Genomic DNA, 21,752 nt, shown 5'->3' on the forward strand with positions numbered 1-21,752 from the left:
GTCTAGAACCAGGGGCCACAGCCTCAGGATAAAGGGTAGGCCATTCAGGACTGAGATGAGAAGAAATTTCTTCACACAGAGGGCAGTGAATCTTTGGAATTCTCTACCCCAGAGGGCTGTGGAGGCTCAGTCATTGGGTATATTCAAAACAGAAGTTGATAGATTTCTGACTAGTAAGGGCATCAAGGGTTATGGAGATAGGGCCGGTGAATGGAATTGAGGCAGAAGATCAGCCATAATCTCATTGATGGCGGAGCAGGCTCGAAGGGCCGAATGGCCTACTCTTGCTCCTATTTCTTATGTGCTTAGACAGCTGAAGGCATGGCCGCCAATGGTGGGGCAGATTAAATTGGGGATGGACAAGTGGCAAGAATTGGAGGAGCACAGATATCTGAGGGTTGTAGGGCTGGAAGAGGTTACAGAGATAGGGAGGGGGGGGGGCCGTGGTGGGATTAGAACACAAGGATGAGAATTTTATATTTGAGACGTTGCTGGACCAGGAGTCAAAGTAGGTCAGCGAGCACAGGGGTGGTGGGTAGCCAAAGAACAGCAGAAGATCAGAGACAAAATTTGTAAGTAAACAGAATTCTGGGAGATTTGGCTGTGATTGGATAGGTAAGAGTGGAACCTAGCAAAGGCAGTCTCACTGAGCTGGACAATGGACGAGAGGCGTTGGAGAAAGATGGTGTAGTTGACCATGTCAAAGGCTACAGAGAGGGTGAGGAGGGATAGTGCACCATGGTCACAGTCGCAGAGGATGTTGACATTGATGAGGGCCATTTCAGTGCTGTGGCAGGGCAGAAACCTGATTGGAGAGATTGAAACATTGAGACTTTGTGGGAAAGGTGGGCATGGATTTGGGAGACGAAGTGAGTTGAGGTGGAGATTGAAATCGGCAAGGATGAGGAGTCGTTTAGTGTAGAGGCCGAGGAAGGAAACCTTGGTGAGAAACTTATGATGGAAGGGGCGGTAGAGCATGCAGATTTTAATGGAGCGGCGAGAGGGGTGGAACTAGGTGAGGTGCCCAACGGAGGATGTACCAGAGGAGGAGTGGGAGAGATGTGATTTGCTGATGAGGGCTACACCACAGCTGTGGCAGTTTGGGTGGTGCAGGTAGTGGAAATTATAGGCAGACGGGGAGGCTTGAGAAAGGCGCAAGGTGTCACTACCCGTGAGCCATATTTCCTTCAAAGCCGAGATGTTGCGACAGTCATGCGGAATAAGGTCGTGGATGGCAAGGGCTCTATGTTTGTGAACGAACAGATGTTCTGGAAGGAAATGTGGAGAGGGAAGGTGATTATTCATCAACCACTAAAGGAGGTTGGCAAGATTAGCCCCAGTGGACGCAGTGTGTGGGAAGGATGGCGAAAGAGCAAATTGGAGCAGTTGGGATTGCTGCTCGTAAGGAGGCAGAGATGGGTGCCTCGATGGGCCATTCGGAGAATGCCAGATAGACACAAAGAGTAGCTGTGGGCTTATTCAAGGGGGGATTCAAGCCTGCAACGGCAGCAGGAGGGTAGGAAGGCAGAGGAGTAGTGATTGGTGGGTGGGGGGGGGGGGGCGGGGGGGGTGCAAAGTACGCAAGAGGGGGGAAATAAAACGTGGCATGACTGGGTGACTGGAAAAGGAAGAGCAGACTACAGCTGAGAAGCCGGCAGTGCACTGATGTACAGTCCTGAAGCTCGGTACGTTACAGCAGCAGGTGGGAGATGGACATTATAGGCTAGAACAGGTTCCTAAAATTTGAAACGACTGACAGAGCAGAGTCAGAGCAGCTGACTGTTGCAGTGCAGTCCAGCAGAGCTGGGCAGTCCAATGGCAGATGGATCCCGGAGTCTGGGCGATCAAATATAAGCAGAGGTCCAGCCAGTGAAAAGAGCACAATTAAAAACACGGAGCCAGCAGGATCGGGGATGAACAATGTAGGTTTTTAAACTAAGTGATTGGTATTTTTCAGTCCCGTATGCTACTTCCTGATTGGTACATTTGACCCAACCAGGTGCAATTTACCATTTTGGAAATCTAGATTTTTGTTTATATTTCTGATGATGCGGAAAACCTTTTATCTGTTCCTGTAAATTCTCCTGAGTTCACCTGATCGTTATGGCTAAAGAAGGCTTGTGGGTCAATTGGATCTCAGAGTATCAACGCTACCTTCCCATTACAGCATTCAGCTGTTTCTTCAGTGTTCTGGCCTCGGCCAGCTTTCGAGAACACTCTTCAAACTGTTGATCTTCATTCCTGTCAAGCCCTACTCCAGGTCTTGAATATGTAATCTCACCTGACACTTCAGTGCACTTATGAGGGAGTAGTGCATTGTTGGAACTGCCAAGTTTCAGATGCTGTTCAACAACAACAACAACAACAACAACAACAACAACTTGTATTTATATAGCACCTTTTAACATAGTAAAACGTCCCAAGGCGCTTCACAGGAGTATTATAAAACAAAAAATTTGACACCGAGCCACATAAGGAGAATTAGGGCAGGTGACCAAAAGCTTGGCCAAAGAGGTAGGTTTTAAGGAGCGTCTTAAAGGAGGAAAGAGAGGTAGCGAGGCAGAGAGATTTAAGCAGAGAATTCCAGAGCTTAGGGCCTAAGCAACAGAAGGCACGGCCACCAAAGGTTGAGCGATTATAATCAGGGATGCTCAAGAGGGCAGAATTAGAGGAGCGCAGATATATGGTGGGGTGGGGGGGTGGGGCTGAAGGAGATTACAGAGATAGGGAGGGGCGAGGCCATGGAGGGATTTGAAAACAAGGATGAGAATTTTGAAATCGAGGCGCTACTTAACCGGGAGCCAATGTAGGTCAGCGAGCACAGGGGAGATGGGCGAACGGGACTTGGTGAGAGTTAGGACACGGGCAGCCGAGTTTTGGATGACCTCAAGTTTACGTACGGTAGAATGTGGGAGGCCAGCCAGGAGTGCGTTGGAATAGTCAAGTCTAGAGGTAAACCGTCTGCTTGCTCTGGTGGATGCAAAAATTATTCCATGCCGTGCTTCAACAAAGAGCAGGGAAGCTCTCCTATTATCAGGGGCAACATTTATCCTTCAGCCAACAGCACTTTTATTTAAAAAAAAAAAAAAAAAAATCCCAGAATAACTGGTTGTTCGTCTCTTTGATGTTTGTGGGACTTTTCTGTTTGCAAATTGGCTGCTGTGTTTGCCTATAAAACAACAGTGACTACACTTCAAAAGTCATTTTTTGACTATGAAGCACTTTTCAATGTCCTGGGGATGTGTAGGACGCTATATAAATGCAGCTGCTTTCTCTGCGGAAGCCCCGATTTTAATGATTTCCTAAAGATCCCTGCTAGAATATTTAACCACCCTTGTGTACAGGCCATCTCGCCTTGTTGTCTTTCAGTTCTTTAAACATTTCCATTAGTTCCTTATTATTACTTTTTTACCGTAACATTTCCTCCGCATTTTCTGGAAAATCAACGCTCGCTTTCGCAAGGGAGTCAGCGGTTTTGTCTGTGAACACTCATACAAAGAAATTATTCAGGATATCTGCTATTTCTTGATTATCAGATACCATCTGTCTCTACCACTGCATTTACCAGTGATCCTATCACTTCTATACTGTAAAGTGTATAGGACTAGAAATTCGGTATCGCCCCATTTGGGGCGCTAGTCCTGGCGAAGCGCAAAGTTTAGCGCCAGGCGCAATTTAGCGCCACCTAGCGCGATATTGGGTTGCAGCACCCCTGAAGGTGATTGCGGCGCTAAATCAGGCGCTGCACGAGACTCCTAAGGCGCTAACCCGGCGGCGCAACCCAATTTAGCGGCGGCGGGGCGCAGCGCAGGTGCTGTCAATAATCACTTTCCCTGAGACACACTGGCGCCGGCCAGCTCGTAAAGGGGCAGGTCAATTGGCATCACCAGGCACACTCACTGCCTTGTAGGCCTTCAAATCGGTGGGAGCCTACCTGTGGCGCACCAGCCTAGCAAGACATGGAAAGGGTGAGGCAGAGGGCGGAACGCCTCACTGATGGGGCATTGGATGCTTTGGTTGGCGCAGTGGAATCAAGGCCAAGGAAGATGGTCGTAATGTGATTTATGTTTTGGACAGTCTCCCGGGTGTGAGAGGCAGTTATGTGTCAGTGTATTTCTTTTGCTTTCTGTTTCCATAGCTTTCTCGTGTTTGAAGGAACCACATTTTGTGTAATGAAACACTTCCTTCATTTACAATGGCCATGTCTGCTATACAATGGCCATGTCTGCTATTTACATGCATCTTGCCCTTCACAGGCTTGGGGGTATCAGACCGGTTCCATTCCTGTACTTGGAATGGCAGCAAGCATTCCGAGAGAGGGGCCTAGAAGCTACTTCTGATCAGCCTCTGACGCGCAGCCTGAGAAGAGCCGCTCGCGTAGAAGTTCAGGCCAGCAGGCATCTTCTCAGCCACCGACAGAGATGTCCTGCACCTTATCTGAGGCTGCAGATCTGTCCTCTGTCCGAAGCAGGTGGCACAGCTCAGTAACCACCTCCTTTCTAAATCACAGCCTTCTGACACACTGCTCCTCTGACATATTCATGTAGGAAAAGTGCTGTTGGAAAACCCTGGCAGCGTAAGGTCTGGTGTGGCGACGTCTGTTGGCCCTCCTCCGTCTGGCCATGCCTGCCCCTCCTTGTGTCTCAGTGCCCTTTGCAGATGATACAGCAGCAGGACGTTCCCCTCCAATGCAGCTCCCATAATAAGTGCCCACCGGAAGGTTCCCCATTGTTAAGGCTCACCAACAGCAAGGTGATGGTCAGAATGCTGAAGTTCGTCTGCCTGCGCTGGCTCAGCGGTCAAATGGCTCTGTGTGTAGCTCAGCAACTCTTTGTAGCTCTCGAGGAAGTTGAGCTCCAAAAATGGCTGCCGCTTTTAAACCACACCAGTCCCCTTTAAATAACGCTCCTCCAGCCCGAGAGTGACTTGGTAAGGTTCCAGGTAAGCTGTCACTATTAGCGCCAGGCGCTACGGAGGGGGGCGCCACTGAATTTCCGGTCTGGGGCACCCAAAAGGCGTTGCACACTCAAATGACATCATAATCTGCTTGCGTCCATGAGCGGGTGCTAAGATTTAGCGCCGGCGCTAAATGCATGCTCAATATGGGGCTAGGCGCCCTGCGCCCGCCCGGAAATTGGCTAGCGCCCCATTTCTTGGCCTCTTTAGGCGCTAAACGGTGGTGCTACCAACCGAATTTCTAGCCCTATGTTTCCTAAGATTATTATTCTATAGCTCTTTCTCGTTAACCTAGCCCTGGAAAGTCTGACTGTGATGAAATATTCCATTCATCACTGCCTGTGACTGTGGTCGGTTTCAGTGTCATTTCCCTTCCCCCAGTCCTCATTGTATTGTTTATTGGAATGTGCTGGAATGTGCTGTGTGTGTAGGGCTCCGCCCATACCTGGCCCCTTTTGTAAGCTAGCTCAGTCTGGCCTCAGTCTCCAGAAGGAAGATACCTCTCTCTCTTACGTGTTACTTTCTAAGTTAATAAAAGCCTTGTTTTGTTTCGCTAACATCGAGTCTCGGAATTATTGAGGCACATCACTGACCACAAGAATTCCTGCTTACATGTGCCTGTGTTATTGGTTCCCGCGTAATCTAGGCTGACACGTCAGTGCAGTGTTGAGGGAGTGCCGCACTGTCGGAGGTGCCATCTTTTGGATGAGACTTTTAAACCGGGGCCGCATCTACCCTCTCAAGTGGATGTAAAAGATTCCATGGTATCAGTTAAAAAAGAGCAGGGGAGTACTCCAACTTTTTCCAGTTCTGACGAAGGGTCATCGACCTGAAACGTTAACTCTGTTTCTCTCTCCACGATGTTGCCTGACCTGTTGAGTGTTTCTAGCATTTTCTGTTGTTTGAGTACTCCTGGTGTCCTGGCCAATATTTATTTCACAACCCACATCATTAAAATGCATTTTCTGCTCATTTACCTCGTAGCTGTTTCTGGGACCTTTGCTGCACACAATTTGGGTGCTGCATTTCCTTATATAGTAACAGTGACCACACTTAAAACTGCTTAATTAGCCGTGAAGTGCTTTTGGCACATTGAGGATGCGAAAGGTGCTATATAAATGCAAGTTCTTTCTCTTATGAACCATGAGAAAGCTGCTCCCCTCCTCTTGCCAAAAGTTTGTCTCGCTGCTACGTGCCCTGACACCAAGGAGTCAGCAGATCATGCGCGACTTGCGGTCATGACTGCAAAGATTGCTATCTATTTCTCTGATTATGGACGCTTTGGCTATTTAATCGAGCTCGACTGCACTCCCATAGACACCTACCTGTTCTCCCCCCCATTCCCCCTTTGTTCTGTTCAGTCTCATTTAGGAGCTTGCTTGTCTTCCAGTTTCCTGTTGTGATGAATGGTCCCGATCCAACACATTAACCTTTTCGCTTTTCAGATACAGATGGACTTGCTTGTATTTCCAGATACCCCTGTATTTCTGTTTTCATTAAAACAAATAACGAAATCTTTCTGCCTTCCCCAAACCCCTCTTCCAGTTACTTACATACTTTATCCTTGCTGAACATCCAATGGATTTGTAGTATTTGCTTTTATTTATTTTTGTATTTTCTTCTTCCCTCCCCAAACCTACCTTCCTTTTCTCAGTTATTTACACGAGTATGCAAGATAATTTTGCTCCCCCTTAATTCCCACTGAAGCTGCCATTGGTGTAATCTTCTGGTTTTGGGTGATTAAACAAATGGACTGTAACTAATAAAACTTTAAAAGAACCTTAACAAATTAAATTAAAACTCCATTACCGGGGGCAATAATGCACTCACTTTCAGGTGTGATGCTCTGCACATGCGCTAGACACAGAAGTTTATTTATATCGATAAGTAAATGCATTTTACTTGAGTGTATACTGTAAAGCAGCAGAAACCATTTCTCACTTTGTTCCAGTGAGGACAGATTATCGACGATACATGGTTACAGATCATTCTGAATAAACTTCATGATTTTTGCAACATTTGTGTTATACAGTCCCATTGTTATTATGAATTAAGTGGCTTGCAAACCATTAATCGACTTAATGGCCCAGAAATTCGGGTCTCCACGGGTGAGTACGCACGGGGTACTCGCCCGTAAGTCCAATGGAAGTGCCGGTTTCCTGCATGCACTGCGCATGCGCGGGAAACCGGCACTTCCATTCCCCTGAAAGACGGGGTTCAGTGGTCGAACGCGTGCGCATCGAAGTTACCTTTTTTTTGCAGGTTTCTCAAGGAGGGTAAGTCTCCAGCAGTTACACTTTTAAAAAGCAGGCGCAAGGCCTGCTTTTAACAAGGTAAGTGGTGAATTAATTAAAATTAAAACATTTTTTCCACAGATTTGTGTTGTGTATTTTGAATATGTATTAGAATTGTCCCACATGGGATACCATAGTGGTGGTTTGCAATGCACTATGGGAAAAGTAGTGCATTGGGTGAAAAAGCACACACATTCAAAATACACAACATATTTCCTCCCCCTTAAAATAGAATGTCCCCAAAACAGAATAACTGAAAATGACTATAACTTTGGAAGAGAGGGTAGACTGCCTCTACATTCCGCTAACCCTGGGGATTATTCTGCCCCATACACACAGGAATACCCTCCCTGGCAGCGTGCAGGATGCAGCGCTGGGCGCTGATGTTAAGCGCTCAAAATTACAACATCAAATACCGGAGGTCAGCAGCACATGGCAATGCAGACGGATTGTCAAGACTTCCGCTGCCTGTGCCCTCTGAAGGCTGTGAGCAGAAGATTTTCTACTTTGACATGGTGAGCAATGCCCCTGTCACGGCCCGGCAGGTCAAGAAAGAGACCAGAGTGGACCCTACGCTATCCAAGGTGCTGGATCGGGTGATGCGAGGAGACGGATCACGGGTGTCAGACGCACCAACTGAGCTCCTACCTTACCTGTCAAGAGGGAAGGAGTTGTCTGTCACGTCAGGATGCCTCCTTTGGGGCATGCGAGTGATCATACCACCAAAGCTGCGGAAACATGTCCTCAACGAGCTGCACTCAGGACATTGTGGTATTGTCCGGATGAAGGAGCTGGCACGAAGCTACTTCTGGTGGCCCGGTCTGGATCATGAAATTGAAGTTGAAGCGAAATCATGCCCATCATGCGAGACAACCAGGGATACGCCAAGAGCAGCGCCACTGCATCCATGGGAATGGCCGGCGACACCGTGGCAACGGATCCATCTGGACTTTGCGGGACCAGTGGCAGGAGCAATTTTCCTGGTCGCGGTGGACTCCCATTCCAAATGGCTGGAGGTTGTAGTAATGTCCACTACCACTACGGAGAAAACCATCGAGACTCAGAGAGAGATGTTCGGGCGATTTGGTCTGCCGGAGCAGATCGTAACCGACAATGGAACACAGTTCACATCCCAGGAGATGGAGGAGTTCCTCAAGAGCAATGGAATCCAGCACATGTTCTCCGCGCCTTATCATCCATCCACGAATGGATTGGTGGAGAGATTTGTCAGAACGCTGAAACGCGCGTTGAAAGCGGCAAGAAGTGATGCTCCTCTAAAGCAGCGCCTGAATGCTTTCTTGCTGAAATACGAAACACGCCTCATGCTACGACTGGAGCATCTCCTGCTTACCTACTCATGGGAAGGCAGCTACGGACACGCCTTGACCTGCTGAGGCCAACGTCCACAGAAGCAGTGGTGCACGCCAATCGGCAGGATCAAGTCAGCAGACGAGCTCAGAGGTCCAAAGAACGACACTTTGTGGTGGGGGGCAATGTCCTCGCACGTAACTGCACCACCCCGGAGCGGTGGGTCCCGGTTACGGTCATTCAAAAGACGGGCCCCATTTCATACCGAGTCCGCACCGGAGACGACCGAACATGGAGACGGCATGTAGACCAGTTACTGCCAAGACAGTCGCCACAGGTAACCCAAGAAACAGAGGATCAAGGACCTGCTGGGGGCTCCAGCAGGGACTGGTCGTCCGACCCTGAGACGGTGGCACCATCCACTCTTGTGCCATCGAGGGAGGAAGCCACGCCTGCAGGGTCACAGGAGAGCCAGCCAGAGCCTGCTCCTGAGACTAGGCATTACCCCCAAAGAGAAAGGCAGCCTCCAGAGCGCCTTAGTTACAGTTAGTGCTAACCTGTGTGCATGGGGCAGAATAATCCCCAGGGTTAGCGGAATGTAGAGGCGGTCTACCCTCTCTCCCAAAGTTATAGTCATTTTCAGTTATTCTGTTTTGGGGACATTCTATTTTAAGGGGGAGGAAATATGTTGTGTATTTGAATGTGTATTAGAATTTCCCACATGGGATACTGTAGTGGTGATTTGCAATGCACTATGGGAAATGTAGTGCATTGAGTGAAGAAGCACATTGTAAATAAAATGGCCGTTAACTAAACTCTCCACCCCGGAGTCCTTCTTAATTGTTATATAGGTAAGGTTATAAAACCCCTTGAGACACAACAGTTTGTTATTTTTAAATACTTTAAAGAAAGGTAAGTTTATTTTTAGCCCCATTAGAAAATGTAATTAATTTTTTCAAAAATTTAAATTATTGTTTAAAATAGTTATTACATGTAAGTTATAGTTATTTTTAAAATGTGATTTAAAAAAAAAATTATTTGAAGTTTTAGTGATGTTTTGGGGCTTATAGTATTTATAGGTTTGACAGCTCTTCCTGTCAAACTTATGAATGAAGCATTCCCTGCTACCATTGGCTCTCCATGACCCACGTGATCCCAGGGGACGCATCGAACTAACTGTGCCCCTGGGATACACAAGCACTGCGTGCCGGCAGTTGAAGGAGGCCCAGGATCAGAATCCCACGTGGGCCCACAGCTCAACGGCTGGCGCGCTAGGTAAGTGCAGGTCGGGGGCTTGCACCTGCGGGAAGCCTCCGACCCAAATTTCTGGGCCATTGTTAAGTAATAAACGGCATTTTCTTTTTGTATTTGTATTTTAGACAGCAAATAACTGTCAGCAGTCTTCTTCTTAGGCAGTCCCTTGGAACCGAGGATGACTTGCTTCCACATTAAAAATGAGTTCTCAGGTGACTGATGAGTCCAATGCGGGACCTACAGTCTCTCTCACAGCTGGGGCAGACGGTGGTTGAAGGGGCGGGTGGGTGGGGTGCTTGGGTTGACGTGCGCTCCTTCCGCTGGTTGCGCTTGGCTTCCGCTTGCTACCGGCGAAGAGACTCGAGGTGTTCGGCGCCTTCCCGGATGCTTCTTCTCCACTTTGTGCAGTCTTGGGCCAGGGGTTCCCAGGTGTCGGTGGGGATGTTGCACTTTTTCAAGGAGGCTCTGAGGGTGTCCTTGAAGCGTTTCCTCTGCCCACCTGGGGCTCTCTTGCCGTGTCAGAGCTCCGAGTAGAGCGCTTGTTTTGGGAGTCTCGTATCGGGCATGCGGACAATGTGACCCATCCATCAGTAGTTGTGCAATAGGATGGTGTTTTTTTATGTAACTGTAAAATTGGCGAGTGGGTAAGAATTCTTGTGCTGTTTCAGGTGGAGAACGAATACGGTAGTTACTTTGCTTGTGACTATGACTATCTACGACATCTACTGAAGCTCTTTCGGTACTACCTGGGCGACGAGGTTGTTCTGTTTACAACGGATGGAGCAGGGGAAGGGTACCTCAAGTGTGGCGCTCTGCAAGGAATGTATGCTACAGTGGATTTTGGTCCAGGTACGTTAAAACTTAGATTTTTCTGGAAGTGCCAAAACCCTTCGACTTTTAGGACGAGGGAAATGTTTTATTTTACCTCCCTTGTCACTAAAGCAAACCCTGCTGCTGCTTCAGTAATGCTGTAATATTTAAGCCTGTCCAAGTAAAAAAAAAAAAATGTTTTTAATTATAATCACCATTTCCGCTGTACCTGTCTTCCGTTTCCACATTCATTCTTCTCTCCCATTTTCTCTCTCTCTCTCTTATTATTTTAGGTTTACTTTTACTTTATTTCAATTTACTTATCTTATTTATATCAAAGAGGCAGCTATTGGGCTTAGTAGACTTTAAAATGCAGGAAGTAAGTGATGGATATCACATCAAAACCATCTTAGTAAGGCATGTGCAACAGCATTGGCAAGACAAGAGTGCGTTAAATAGCTCCAAACTGGAAGAGAAAGCGGTGCGTTGTGAATGGAAGAATGCAACAGGAAAATCAGGAAGATTCCTGAGATCTGAAGTTGTAGTCATTGTTCAGACCCGTGGGCTGGAGGAGGGTGCCCAAGAGGGAGAAGAGGCCACCATCCTGAGGTTTGGGTTGAACTTGGTTGGAGTAGTGTAGCAGGCCAAGGATAGAAAGGTTGGAGTGAGAATGGGAAGGGAGAGCTACAGGGCGGTCAGGATCATACTTATTGTAACATGTTTGTTTTTACCTGTTTGTTCCAGGAAGGATTTTGGGGTTAATTTATATTGTGTAGTAAATATTATTTACATTTTATATTCTAATCCGAGTTTTTGAAGAAGTGACCACTTAATGAAGGGAATGTAGTAGATGTAGTGTAGATACATTTTTAGAAGGCATTCAATAAGGTGTCTCAAGAGGCTGGGTTGAAAAATTCAGCAGTAGCCATCAATGTGTTTGTCTGTGGCCACCTGCAAAGAATCATCCATGTGAATACAGACAAGGTAACTTCTCAGTGAAGCAATGGAAAACCTGAGATTTTTGTGTTAATTCTATTCTATAAATACAAAAATGTTCCAAATTCATTACAGTCCTCATCACTTAAAACGTCCACATTTAAAATGGGTGGTCGCTTATGTCGGTAAAAAAGTGATAACCACTATCCATCGGCGCTAACATCAATTTCAAAGTTGCCGGTTATAGCGTCTTAAGAGCTCCGTTTATTTTGAGCACTTCATGTATTGGGACCACCTCTGAACAGTCTAATATTTGCAGAATTTTTTTTAACTGTTATGAAACCTCTGATCTTTCAACAGCAGAAATACGGAAAATGAGGAGAGATTAAAATGGATCCAGAGATAAGTTTTTAAAACGGCGAGAGGGGGGTCAGTACTGCTCCTGATCCGCTTGTGTGAGGGCTGGCGATACCTTTAGGGGTTTAGAAATCGCCCCGACCCAAAGCTACAGCAGAGTCAGTGTGACGGGAAGAATCCTGGAATCAGAGGGGACCCGCTAATGGGTATTTACTGGACAAGGAGAAAGGAAAACTTAAAACTGATAGGGAGCTAAAAAAAAACACCTATTTTGCTCAGCAGAAATACTGCAAGGCAAACTGCTCAATAAACTAAACTTGGCGTTTCTCTGCAGACACTAACCAGCCCTGCCATATGCACAATGGGTGGCTCGGAAAAGAGCCTTTGGTTATTAGATTCATTCTTCGGCAGCAGGATGGCCTGGTGTTGGGCAGGACCCCGCCCTGAGCTATAGTAACCCGTACCAATAACCTGTTCAGCTCCTCGTCGTTGCTTACTGAAATAACGCTCCCGTGTATAGCGGGCGAATCGCGTTTGCCCGAAACGCGCCCGCTATAAGCGGTCGGGATTATACTTCTGACTTTTATAAAGTATTGAGCCATGTGGAGTGGTCAAACATCAGGTCTTTTTGTGTCTCACTTTGTACAATGCTGTGTTCTATTGACAGGTGGGAATGTGACTAACTCATTTAAAACTCAAAGATATGCAGAACCTCATGGACCAATGGTAAGCATCAACTGGCTGACATGCTTTCAGCCAATCAGATTTTACTGCGAGAACAGGTAGATGGTTGGGAGGAGACCGCACGCTACTTGGTGGAGTTTAGTTATTTGTATTATTGCTTTGTTATACTGCTGACTGGATGGAGATTGGACCTTTTTTAAAGTGAGGAGGGAAAGCATGAAAGAGTATATAAAATGGGAAAATGTAATCAAGTTCCTCGCTGAGTAAGAAAGATATTTTAACCTATGAATTGGAAGTTTTCTTCCTGAGCGGGGCAGACAATGCAGAGTTTTGTCCCACGAGTACATTGCTGCTGCTGGGAAGCGCCTGAATACCGCAGAGTCCCAACACATTTAACTTTGAGTGGAAACATCTTGCTCATTTACAACCTATAAGGAGCCCGATGAGCTCTCTCGATATGAATTCACAAAGTGCGCTCAGCTAATTCTTCTGGGTTTTGAGCATTCAATTGACTTGCAGTTGCACATCTCTAATTTGCTGAGAGTACCTGGAGCTGGGGCATAAGGCAGAGGAAATTGGACTGGAGACCTGTGCACTTCTGGGGGAATGCCTTGGAATGGCCAGGAAACCTCCCATCTTAAAGAGGCGAGAGCGTTTAAATGGAGTGATAATGAGGCAGCAGTGATGTCGAAATGCCTCCTGCATTAAGTCCCCTGGTTTCCTGCCTGATGGACACCCAGGGGAGAAGGTCACCTGGGCAAACTGGGCCTTGGAGGCTGTGGCCAGTCCTGTCAGATTTAAGGATCTGCAAAGCAGCCGCCAGCTATTTTCCCCGCACCTGCAGAAAGGCACGTTTTAAATTGTAATGGGCCACCAAGAAGCAACAAGTGATGATAAATCTCTGCTTTCTATCAGCTTCCATACAATAAGTATCAAACTCCTAATTGCAGAGCCCTAATTTTTTTCCCTTTTTATCAGTGAATCATGTGAGCCTTCCTCCAGCCCGTGGGTACCAGCCCAGACCTCAATGAGCTGTTTAGTACATGAGCTTGCGCTTGGCATAAGGCATTCCTCATTGTCTTTAGCACTTTTGGTGTAAATGGCATCATGTGCTGCAATGTGATCGACTTTTTAATTTAATCCTAGCCAAGGACGTATCTGCAGTTGCTGCTATTGAAGCAGGTTTTGAAGCAGACCTATTCTGACCTGCTGAGACTGGCGTTGTCTTCAGAAGGGAAACCTGAAGCAAAGCACCTGTTTCGCTCTTCACCCGTATCTTTACCTTCCCATATAACCTGGCCTGATTAATCGCTTGGGATCAAAGCAATCTTTTCTGACGTCTAACTAAACTGAGAAAACCTTTGTCATCACAGCTGCAATTGTCCACACTCATTTTTTCTGATCCTTTTTTTAGCTTTCCTAATCCTGATTTTAGTTATTCTCTGCTATGTTTTATACTCCTCTCCAATCTCTTGATAGTTGTTCCTTTTATAATTTTTATACAATGAAATACCTTTGTGGTAAGTTGTCCTATGCGCCTCCCTGTTTAGCCATTTAAACCACTAGCATGAACCCTCCCTGTTATCCTAGCGATACACAAGGCTCCCTTCTTCATCAGCATAGATTTAAATATCAATTCAATTTCTCTCCTGTATTGCAGTTATTCTTTACTAACTGCATTATCTAATGTACCTTTCCCAAATCTTCCCTCATTAGTGAAAATTTAGCCTTTCTCGCATTGGGTGCTAACAGAAGCCATGCAACTAAATGAAAATGACTAGAAACCCTCATTAGAAATAAGATTAAATGAATGTTTAGGACATGGACTGATGGAGATAATCAACATGGGCTTGTGAAGGGAAGGTCATGTTTGACAAACCCGACAGAGTTTGTTTGAGAGAATAATGGGCAGTATAGATGGGGTAATGAAGTAGATATATATATGGACTTCCAGAAAGCATTTGATAAAGTGCCACAAGAAAAGTTGTTTTGAGACAAATGGGACTCCTTGCATGAAGGAAAATTGATGGTTTGGATCGGGCGACAGCTAAAAGGGCACAGCAAAGAATTGCAATCAATGGATGTTCCTTCAACTGGCAGTGAGTGGCTAGAGGGATGCCCCAGGGATCGGTATTGGGATCACTTTTGTTCCTCACACTTAAAGTCTTGTGTCTGCACGCAATTCCTGACTGAGCCACTTGACTTTCTGTTGTCATGTTTTTCTCACACTTATTGTATCAACTTTTTTCCATGATGTTATGTTCATAAATAACTAGACGTTTTCATTATGAACAGCTAACTTGAGCTAGTCACTTTATTCAGCCATGTGGACTTCTGTGTGCAGGCATCCATCTTGACTACTGCCTTGTGGGTAGCCTAGTGCATCATGGGTAGTCCCTTACTTAAACATACAGCTCCTACATACAGCAACAGACAGCTCCACCTAGTGTACCATTCTAGAATGACAGGTTACTGATCATTACACATGATAAATTCCTTTCTACACGTTTAAAATGGTAAACTCCAGTGTGTACGTCTCACTCCATGCAGTCTAGCCACTGGGTTCCTTAAGTTCTGTCAAAATGCTTTCTGAAATTTTTTCATCCACTATTTTTCCTCCTAACTCCAAAATATGGGTTTAACCAAAAAAACATTTAAAAATCCAAAATATATTTCATAACATGACTACATTTCTCTCTTACATTGTCTTTTATGAAGGGTTTTAATAGTGAATAGGGAAAGACTATTCCCTCTGGTTGGAGATTCAGTGGCAAGGGTTCATCAGTTTAAAATTGTCACTGAGAGGGGTTAGGAGAAATTTCCTTCTGCAGAGGGTTATGGGAGCATGGATTGCTTTGCCAGAGGAAGTGATTGATGCAGAGACCAATGCATCTTTTAAGGGAAAATTGGATAAATATTCGAAGCAGAGGAAGATGTCGGAGCTATGGGGCCGAGTGCGATTAGTTGGTTCAATGTGGCAAATGTCCTTTTGTGACCTAAGCAGCTATGAAATGTGATGTGCAGTTGGATGTAATGTGGTTTTGGCTGTAATTTGCAGTGGGCTGTGTGACATTTACAGGTGGGATTTTTTTTTCAGGGTAAATAGTATGAGCCGAATGTTGAGGTAATGTATGAGGTACTTTTCTTTTTCTAGGTAAACTCTGAGTTTTATACAGGATGGTTGGATCACTGGGGTCAGAATCACTCTGTGGTTAAGAAGGAGATTGTTGCTAAATCATTGGATGAAATTCTTGCCCTTGGAGCCAATGTTAACATGTAAGTACAGGAAACTCTCGTTCAAACGGCACCTAAATATCCGGAATTCTCTAATAACCGGCAAAATCATACTCCGAAAACAACACCTCAATAACCGGCAACGTTGCCGAGTCCGAGTCTCCCGCGGCGGCCGAGTTAGTCAGTGGGGGTTGTTCTCCAAACTGCCACTACTCGGCTTCTTGGTGCTGTCGGAAGTCGGAACACCTCAATACCCCTGTAACAGGAATCTGACTCTCCCGCGCTGTCGGAAGTCTCTTCCGATCCGAACACTTCAATAACCGGAAATGTTGCCGAGTTCGGGTCCATTTAACACAACATTCTGTAGGTGAGTACCCAATTATACTGCACATTTCTTGATTTTTTAAAATTTTGTTTGTTAAAAATAGTCTCGGTAGATATACATCTCCGTTATCAACCGGCACCATCCTGGTCCCCTCGGTGCCGGATAAGAAAGAGTTTCCATGTAGGAACGGAGGTTCCTAGCTGAAGAATTGAGAGCGACTCAGAATCAAAAACAATAACATTTAATGAACAAACGAAGTTATACAGTAAACTGCTGGATACAATGCAAATAGGTCTGGTCTGGTTGAAAGCCTCTCTAGGACTGCTAGAAGGTTCCGAACGCTGACGTCATGACGTCATCACGTTCTTCCCGCCATTGGCGGATCATGTGATGGGCGGCATGACATCATCACGCAGGGTAAAGGGAAGAAGCCATAGTACAGTTAACAGATACATTAAAGGTGCAGCCCACGGTTGCACTACATTGCTGTTAAAGGAATTATCACCAATTGTCCTGAATCCCCTGGTGGCTCCGCCACATGCGCCTCCCCAGAATTGTCTTTAACAGAAAAGGTAAGACGAGAAGGAGGTCTGACGAGTCTGTCCGACCGACTGCGATACTCTGGCAACTGGAGCAGAGCGCTGGAAGATGAACTGGTGGTCGGCTGCGGAGGAAATGATTCCGCAGGCGTAGGTGAAGACGTGGCTGGCTGTGGCTGAACTGTACCTGCAGTCGACGGTGGACGTCCACGACGAGGTGGCTGAGCAGTGACGACTGGCTCGCTCAGATCCAGATGAGCCGGCTTTAACCGGTCGATGGAGATGCAATCAGGCTTGCCGCCGACGTCAACTGTGGAAAAACTTGTCACCTGACGAGATGACGCGAAAAGGCCCAGTATAAGGCGGTTTGAGCGGGTCTCTGTGAGCATCTTGATGAATAAAAACGTATTCAGCGCTCTTAAGCTCCGCCGGGACATGGGAGCGCTGCAGGTCATGATGAGACGTAGGCACTGGGATGAAATTCTTAGCTGCCTCATGGTGGCTGACGAGCTGCTGAGCTGCAGACCAGGGCTCCGTGTGAGGAGGAAGAAAATCGCCAGGAACTCTGAGTGGTTGGCTGTAAACCAGCTCTGCCGACGAAGATTGTAGGTCGTCCTTAGGCGCCGTGTGGAGACCCAGCAGCACCCAAGGGAGCCTGTCCACCCAACCAGTCCCACGAAGACTAGCACGCAGTGCAGCTTTAAGGGACCTGTGAAATCTCTCGCACAGGCCATTCGCCTGTGGGTGATAGGCGGTGGTGCGATGAAGCTTGGTACCCAAACCTTGCGCCACCACATTCCAAAGCTCTGAGGTGAATTGAGGTCCCCGGTCGGAGGATATGTCGGCCGGTACGCCGAACCGAGCCACCCACGACGAGATGAAAGCTCTGGAAATGTCTGCCGCTGTGGTGGCAACCAACGGAATTGCCTCTGGCCACCTGGTGGTGCGGTCGACCACGGTTAGGAGATGAGTGAAACCATGAGAAACAGGGAGAGGACCAACCAGGTACACGTGAACATGGTCGAAACGACGCTCTGGAACCGGAAAAGTGGCCACTGGGGCCTTAACATGGCGTTGGATTTTGGACTGCTGGCAACTCACGCATGTATTGGTCCAGTCCCTGACGTCAAGATGCATGCCTTTCCAGACGAACTTCTTTGCCATGAGCCGTTGGGAAGCCTGCATACCCGGGTGTGACAAACCGTGGATTGCGTCGAAAATTCTCCTGCGCCATTTGACTGGTACGATCGGTCGGGGCACTCCCATCGAGATGTTGCACAGGAGTGTGGTCCCTGCGGCCTGAAAACTGGCATCGGCAACTTGTAAGCTGGAAGGTGTGGTCCGGTATGCCTGCACTTCAGGGCCTGCCATCTGTTCTTCTGCCAAACCAACATAGTCGACTCCTAGGTGGACTGCGTGGAGCTTGGGCGTGTGAGAGACAATCCGCCACCAGGTTGTCCTTGCCGGACACGTGTTGTATGTCTGTTGTGAACTCAGAGATAAATGTAAATGACGTTGTTGCCGAGCCAACCAGGGTTCGGCTGTCTTGGCCATGGCAAACGTAAGTGGCTTGTGGTTTACGAAAGCTGTGAATGGGCGACCTTCCAATAAGAAGCGAAAATGGCGGATGGCCAGGAAAAGTGCCAACAACTCCCTATCAAAGGTACTGTACTTTCATTCATTCTTCTGCAATTGGCGGCTGAAGAAAGCCAGTGGTTGCCACGTACCGTCGACCCATTGCTCCTGCACTGCCCCGATGGCATAGTCAGAGGCATCTGTGGTAAGGGCGATTGTTGCGCCTGGAAGTGGATGTGCTAGCATGGTCGCAGCAGCCAAAGCATCCTTAGTGTCGAGGAACGCCTGGTCCATCTGGGGTGTCCAGCTGATGGGGTCTTTACCCGATTTCCCTTTTAGAGCCTCGTACAACGGTTGCATCAACAGGGCTGCCTTGGGGACGAACCGATGGTAAAAATTGACCATCCCCAGGAATTCTTGAAGAGCTCTGACGGTCTGAGGGCGTGGGAACGAGACCACTGCCTCCACCTTTGTAGCCAGCGGGACGGCGCCTTCTGAGGTGATTCTGTGTCCCAGAAAATCAATGCTTTGTAAGCCAAACTGGCACTTGGCCGGGTTGATGATCAGGCCATGCTGGCTGAGACGAGAGAAGAGGGTACGCAAGTGCGTAATGTGCTCTTTCTTGTTGGTACTGGCGATTAGGATGTCGTCCAGGTATACAAAGATGAATGGGAGATCGCGCAACACAGAATCCATGAGACGCTGGAAGGCTTGCGCTGCATTCTTCAACCCAAACAGCATACGAAGGAACTCAGAGCCCGAAAGGTGTGATGACAGCGGTCTTGGGGATGTCCTGAGGATGAACAGGCACTTGATGATACCCCTGGACAAGGTCTACTTTTGAAAAAATTGAATTCCCTGCCAGATGGGCCGAAAAATCCTGAATGTGAGGAATTGGGTACCGATCTGGAGTCGTAGCTTCATTCAGGCGTCTGTAGTCACCGCATGGTCGCCATCCGCCGCCCGGTTTAGGGACAATGTGTAATGGAGAGGACCAAGGACTATTCGATCATCGAATAATCCCGAGGCGTTCCATTGTATGGAACTCCGCCTTTGCGGCTGCGAGTTTGCCGGGTTCCAGCCTACGAGCTCATGCGTAAACTGGAGATCCTGTCGTGGTAATATGGTGCGCCACACCGTGCCTCGTGACTGAAGAAGAAAATGTGGGCCTGGTGAGCTCCGGAAACTCACCGAGAAGACGCGCGAACTCATCCGGTGATGGGACTGCACAGGCAACTGACCACGACACAGCGGTGCTACGGTGGCAGGAGACCGTATGAAAGGTGGACGCGTTGATCAACCGGCAGTGCCGGACATTGACGAGAAAACCGTTGGCGCAAAAAAAATCTGCCCCTGAGATGGCTTGTGAGACTTTTGCCGTGGTGAACTCCCAAACGAAACGCTGGCCGCCAAAACCTAACTGGACCGTTCGCTTCCCGAACGTGCGGATGGCCGCGCCATTAGCTGCCTCGAGGGAGGGACCGTGACTGCCGGATTGAAGATCGAGCTTTGACGCTGGTAGAACACTGCACTGGGAACCAGTATCACAGAGGAAACGTCGACCTGACGGGGAGTCTGTGATGTACAGGAGTTTCCCTGCAAAACCGACGGCCATCGCAACCCAGGCGTCTCCCTTAGGCCCGGTCATCCTTCTTGGAAACCGCTGGTCTGAGGAAGGTTTATTTTTGGGGAAAAACTGCAGGGAGGACGGCAGCATCTGGCTTTCGTGCCAAAACGAGCGTGGTGTGCACACCAGCCCACTGGCGGAGGGCTCGGCTTCGCTCCTGTGGGGGATGGGCGCCTCATGGCTGCACAGCATTGTTGTGTGATGAAGATTTTATCTGCCTCTGCAGCGAGTTCGACACAGTCCGTGATCGTGGAATTGGCCAAGGCCGTCTGTACCGGTTCCGGTAGCTGACAGAGAAACAACTCGCGGAACAGAAAACATTCTGGTTCCGAGCCCAAGAGCGTGAGCATCTGGCTCATGAGCTCTGATGGCTTTGAGTCCCCAAGGCCGGGCATGGAGATAAGTCTGCATGCGCGCTCCGACTTGGATAGACCAAAAACTTGCAGTAACCGTGCTTTTAAAGCTTCGTACTTGCCATCATCCGGTGGACTACCGAGGAGGCTGATGACCCGCGAGGCCGTGGCGCTGTCGAAGGCGGAGACCACGTAATAATAACGGGTCGAATCCGCTGTTACTCCCCGGATTGCAAATTGGGCTTCCGCCTGGAAGAACCATGCGGCAGGTTGCTGCTCCCAAAATTGCGGCAGTTTGAGGGTGACGGCGTTCGTGTCCATGATGTAACCTCTACGAAAACCGTTCGAAGAGATCGGGGTCACCAATGTAGGAACGGAGGTTCCTAGCTGAAGAATTGAGAGCGACTCAGAGAATCAAAAACAATAAAATTTAATGAACAAACGAAGTTGTACAGTAAACTGCTGGATACAATGCAAATAGGTCTGGTCTGGTTGAAAGCCTCTCTAGGACTGCTAGAAGATTCCGAACGCTGACGTCATGACGTCATCACGTTCTTCCCGCCATTGGCGGATCACGTGACGGGCGGCATGACGTCATCACGCAGGGTAAAGGGAAGAAGCCATAGTACAGTTAACAGATACATTAAAGGTGCAGCCCACGGTTGCACTACATTGCTGTTAAAGGAATCATCACCAATTGTCCTGAATCCCCTGGTGGCTCCGCCACATCCTTGTATTATCTTTGTGCTTTCCAAAAACTGAACGTTACAATTTCTTTTTGAAATCTGAACCTTTATTTTGACGTCTACAGGTACATGTTTGAAGGTGGAACAAACTTTGCCTACTGGAATGGTGAGAGTCTAACAGTAACTTTTAACTCTACCGATTACTGGAAACACCGAGAGTCTGTTAACTTTAACTTTAATAGTACTAATCATTGGTTACTGAGAACAGCGAGCCGCTAACAGTAACTTCCACTGTACCAATCACTAATTAGTGGGAATGGTGAGGGACTAACAATAACTAACAATACCAATCACTAATTGTAAGGGAACAATGAGAGTCCAATTGTAGCTTCCATCGAACCAATCGCTAATTACTGGGGTCAATACGAGTTTTAACAGTTTTACTAGTACTAATTACTTGGAAAGGCACCCGAGGGCAAAAAATAATTAACAGCTGGCTCGTGAAAGCCAAAGTGACAGCAGGAAATAAATATTACGAGAACACCGACGAGGTCTAAAAACATGTCCGTTGGCAAAATTAAAATTTCCCTTCAAGATATATGATTTAGACTCGGGCATGGGAGCACAATCTGGAAATTTGCTTACGACACAAAAGAAGGCGGTTTGGCAAATGGTGAGAAGGACTGTAAAAGACGTCGGCAAAGAAAGAAAGAACTTAAATTTCTATAGCGCCTTTCACTTCTCAGGACGTCCCAAAGTGCTCCACAGCCAATGAAGCACTTTTAAAGTGTCACCGTTGCGATGTAGGGAAATG

General features: G+C 47.5%; 1 protein-coding gene across 4 annotated transcripts in view; it reads left to right on the plus strand.

Moving 5' to 3' along the window:
* The window catches only part of glb1 (galactosidase, beta 1), a 137,853-nt gene that overhangs the window by 11,990 nt on the left and 104,111 nt on the right, over positions 1–21,752 (plus strand). For all 4 annotated transcript variants that reach the window (XM_085989179.1, XM_085989177.1, XM_085989175.1 and 1 more), the window contains exons 6-9: positions 10,481–10,661; positions 12,583–12,641; positions 15,754–15,875; positions 21,064–21,104. In XM_085989179.1, the coding sequence (XP_085845305.1) occupies positions 10,481–10,661; positions 12,583–12,641; positions 15,754–15,875; positions 21,064–21,104 (403 nt within the window). The remainder of the gene's footprint in view (positions 1–10,480; positions 10,662–12,582; positions 12,642–15,753; positions 15,876–21,063; positions 21,105–21,752) is intronic.

This window comes from Somniosus microcephalus, chromosome 5 (assembly GCF_052327205.1).
Source record: "Somniosus microcephalus isolate GS21.2 chromosome 5, FLI_Smic_1.0, whole genome shotgun sequence".
In the NCBI taxonomy this organism is placed as follows: Eukaryota; Metazoa; Chordata; class Chondrichthyes; order Squaliformes; family Somniosidae; genus Somniosus; species Somniosus microcephalus.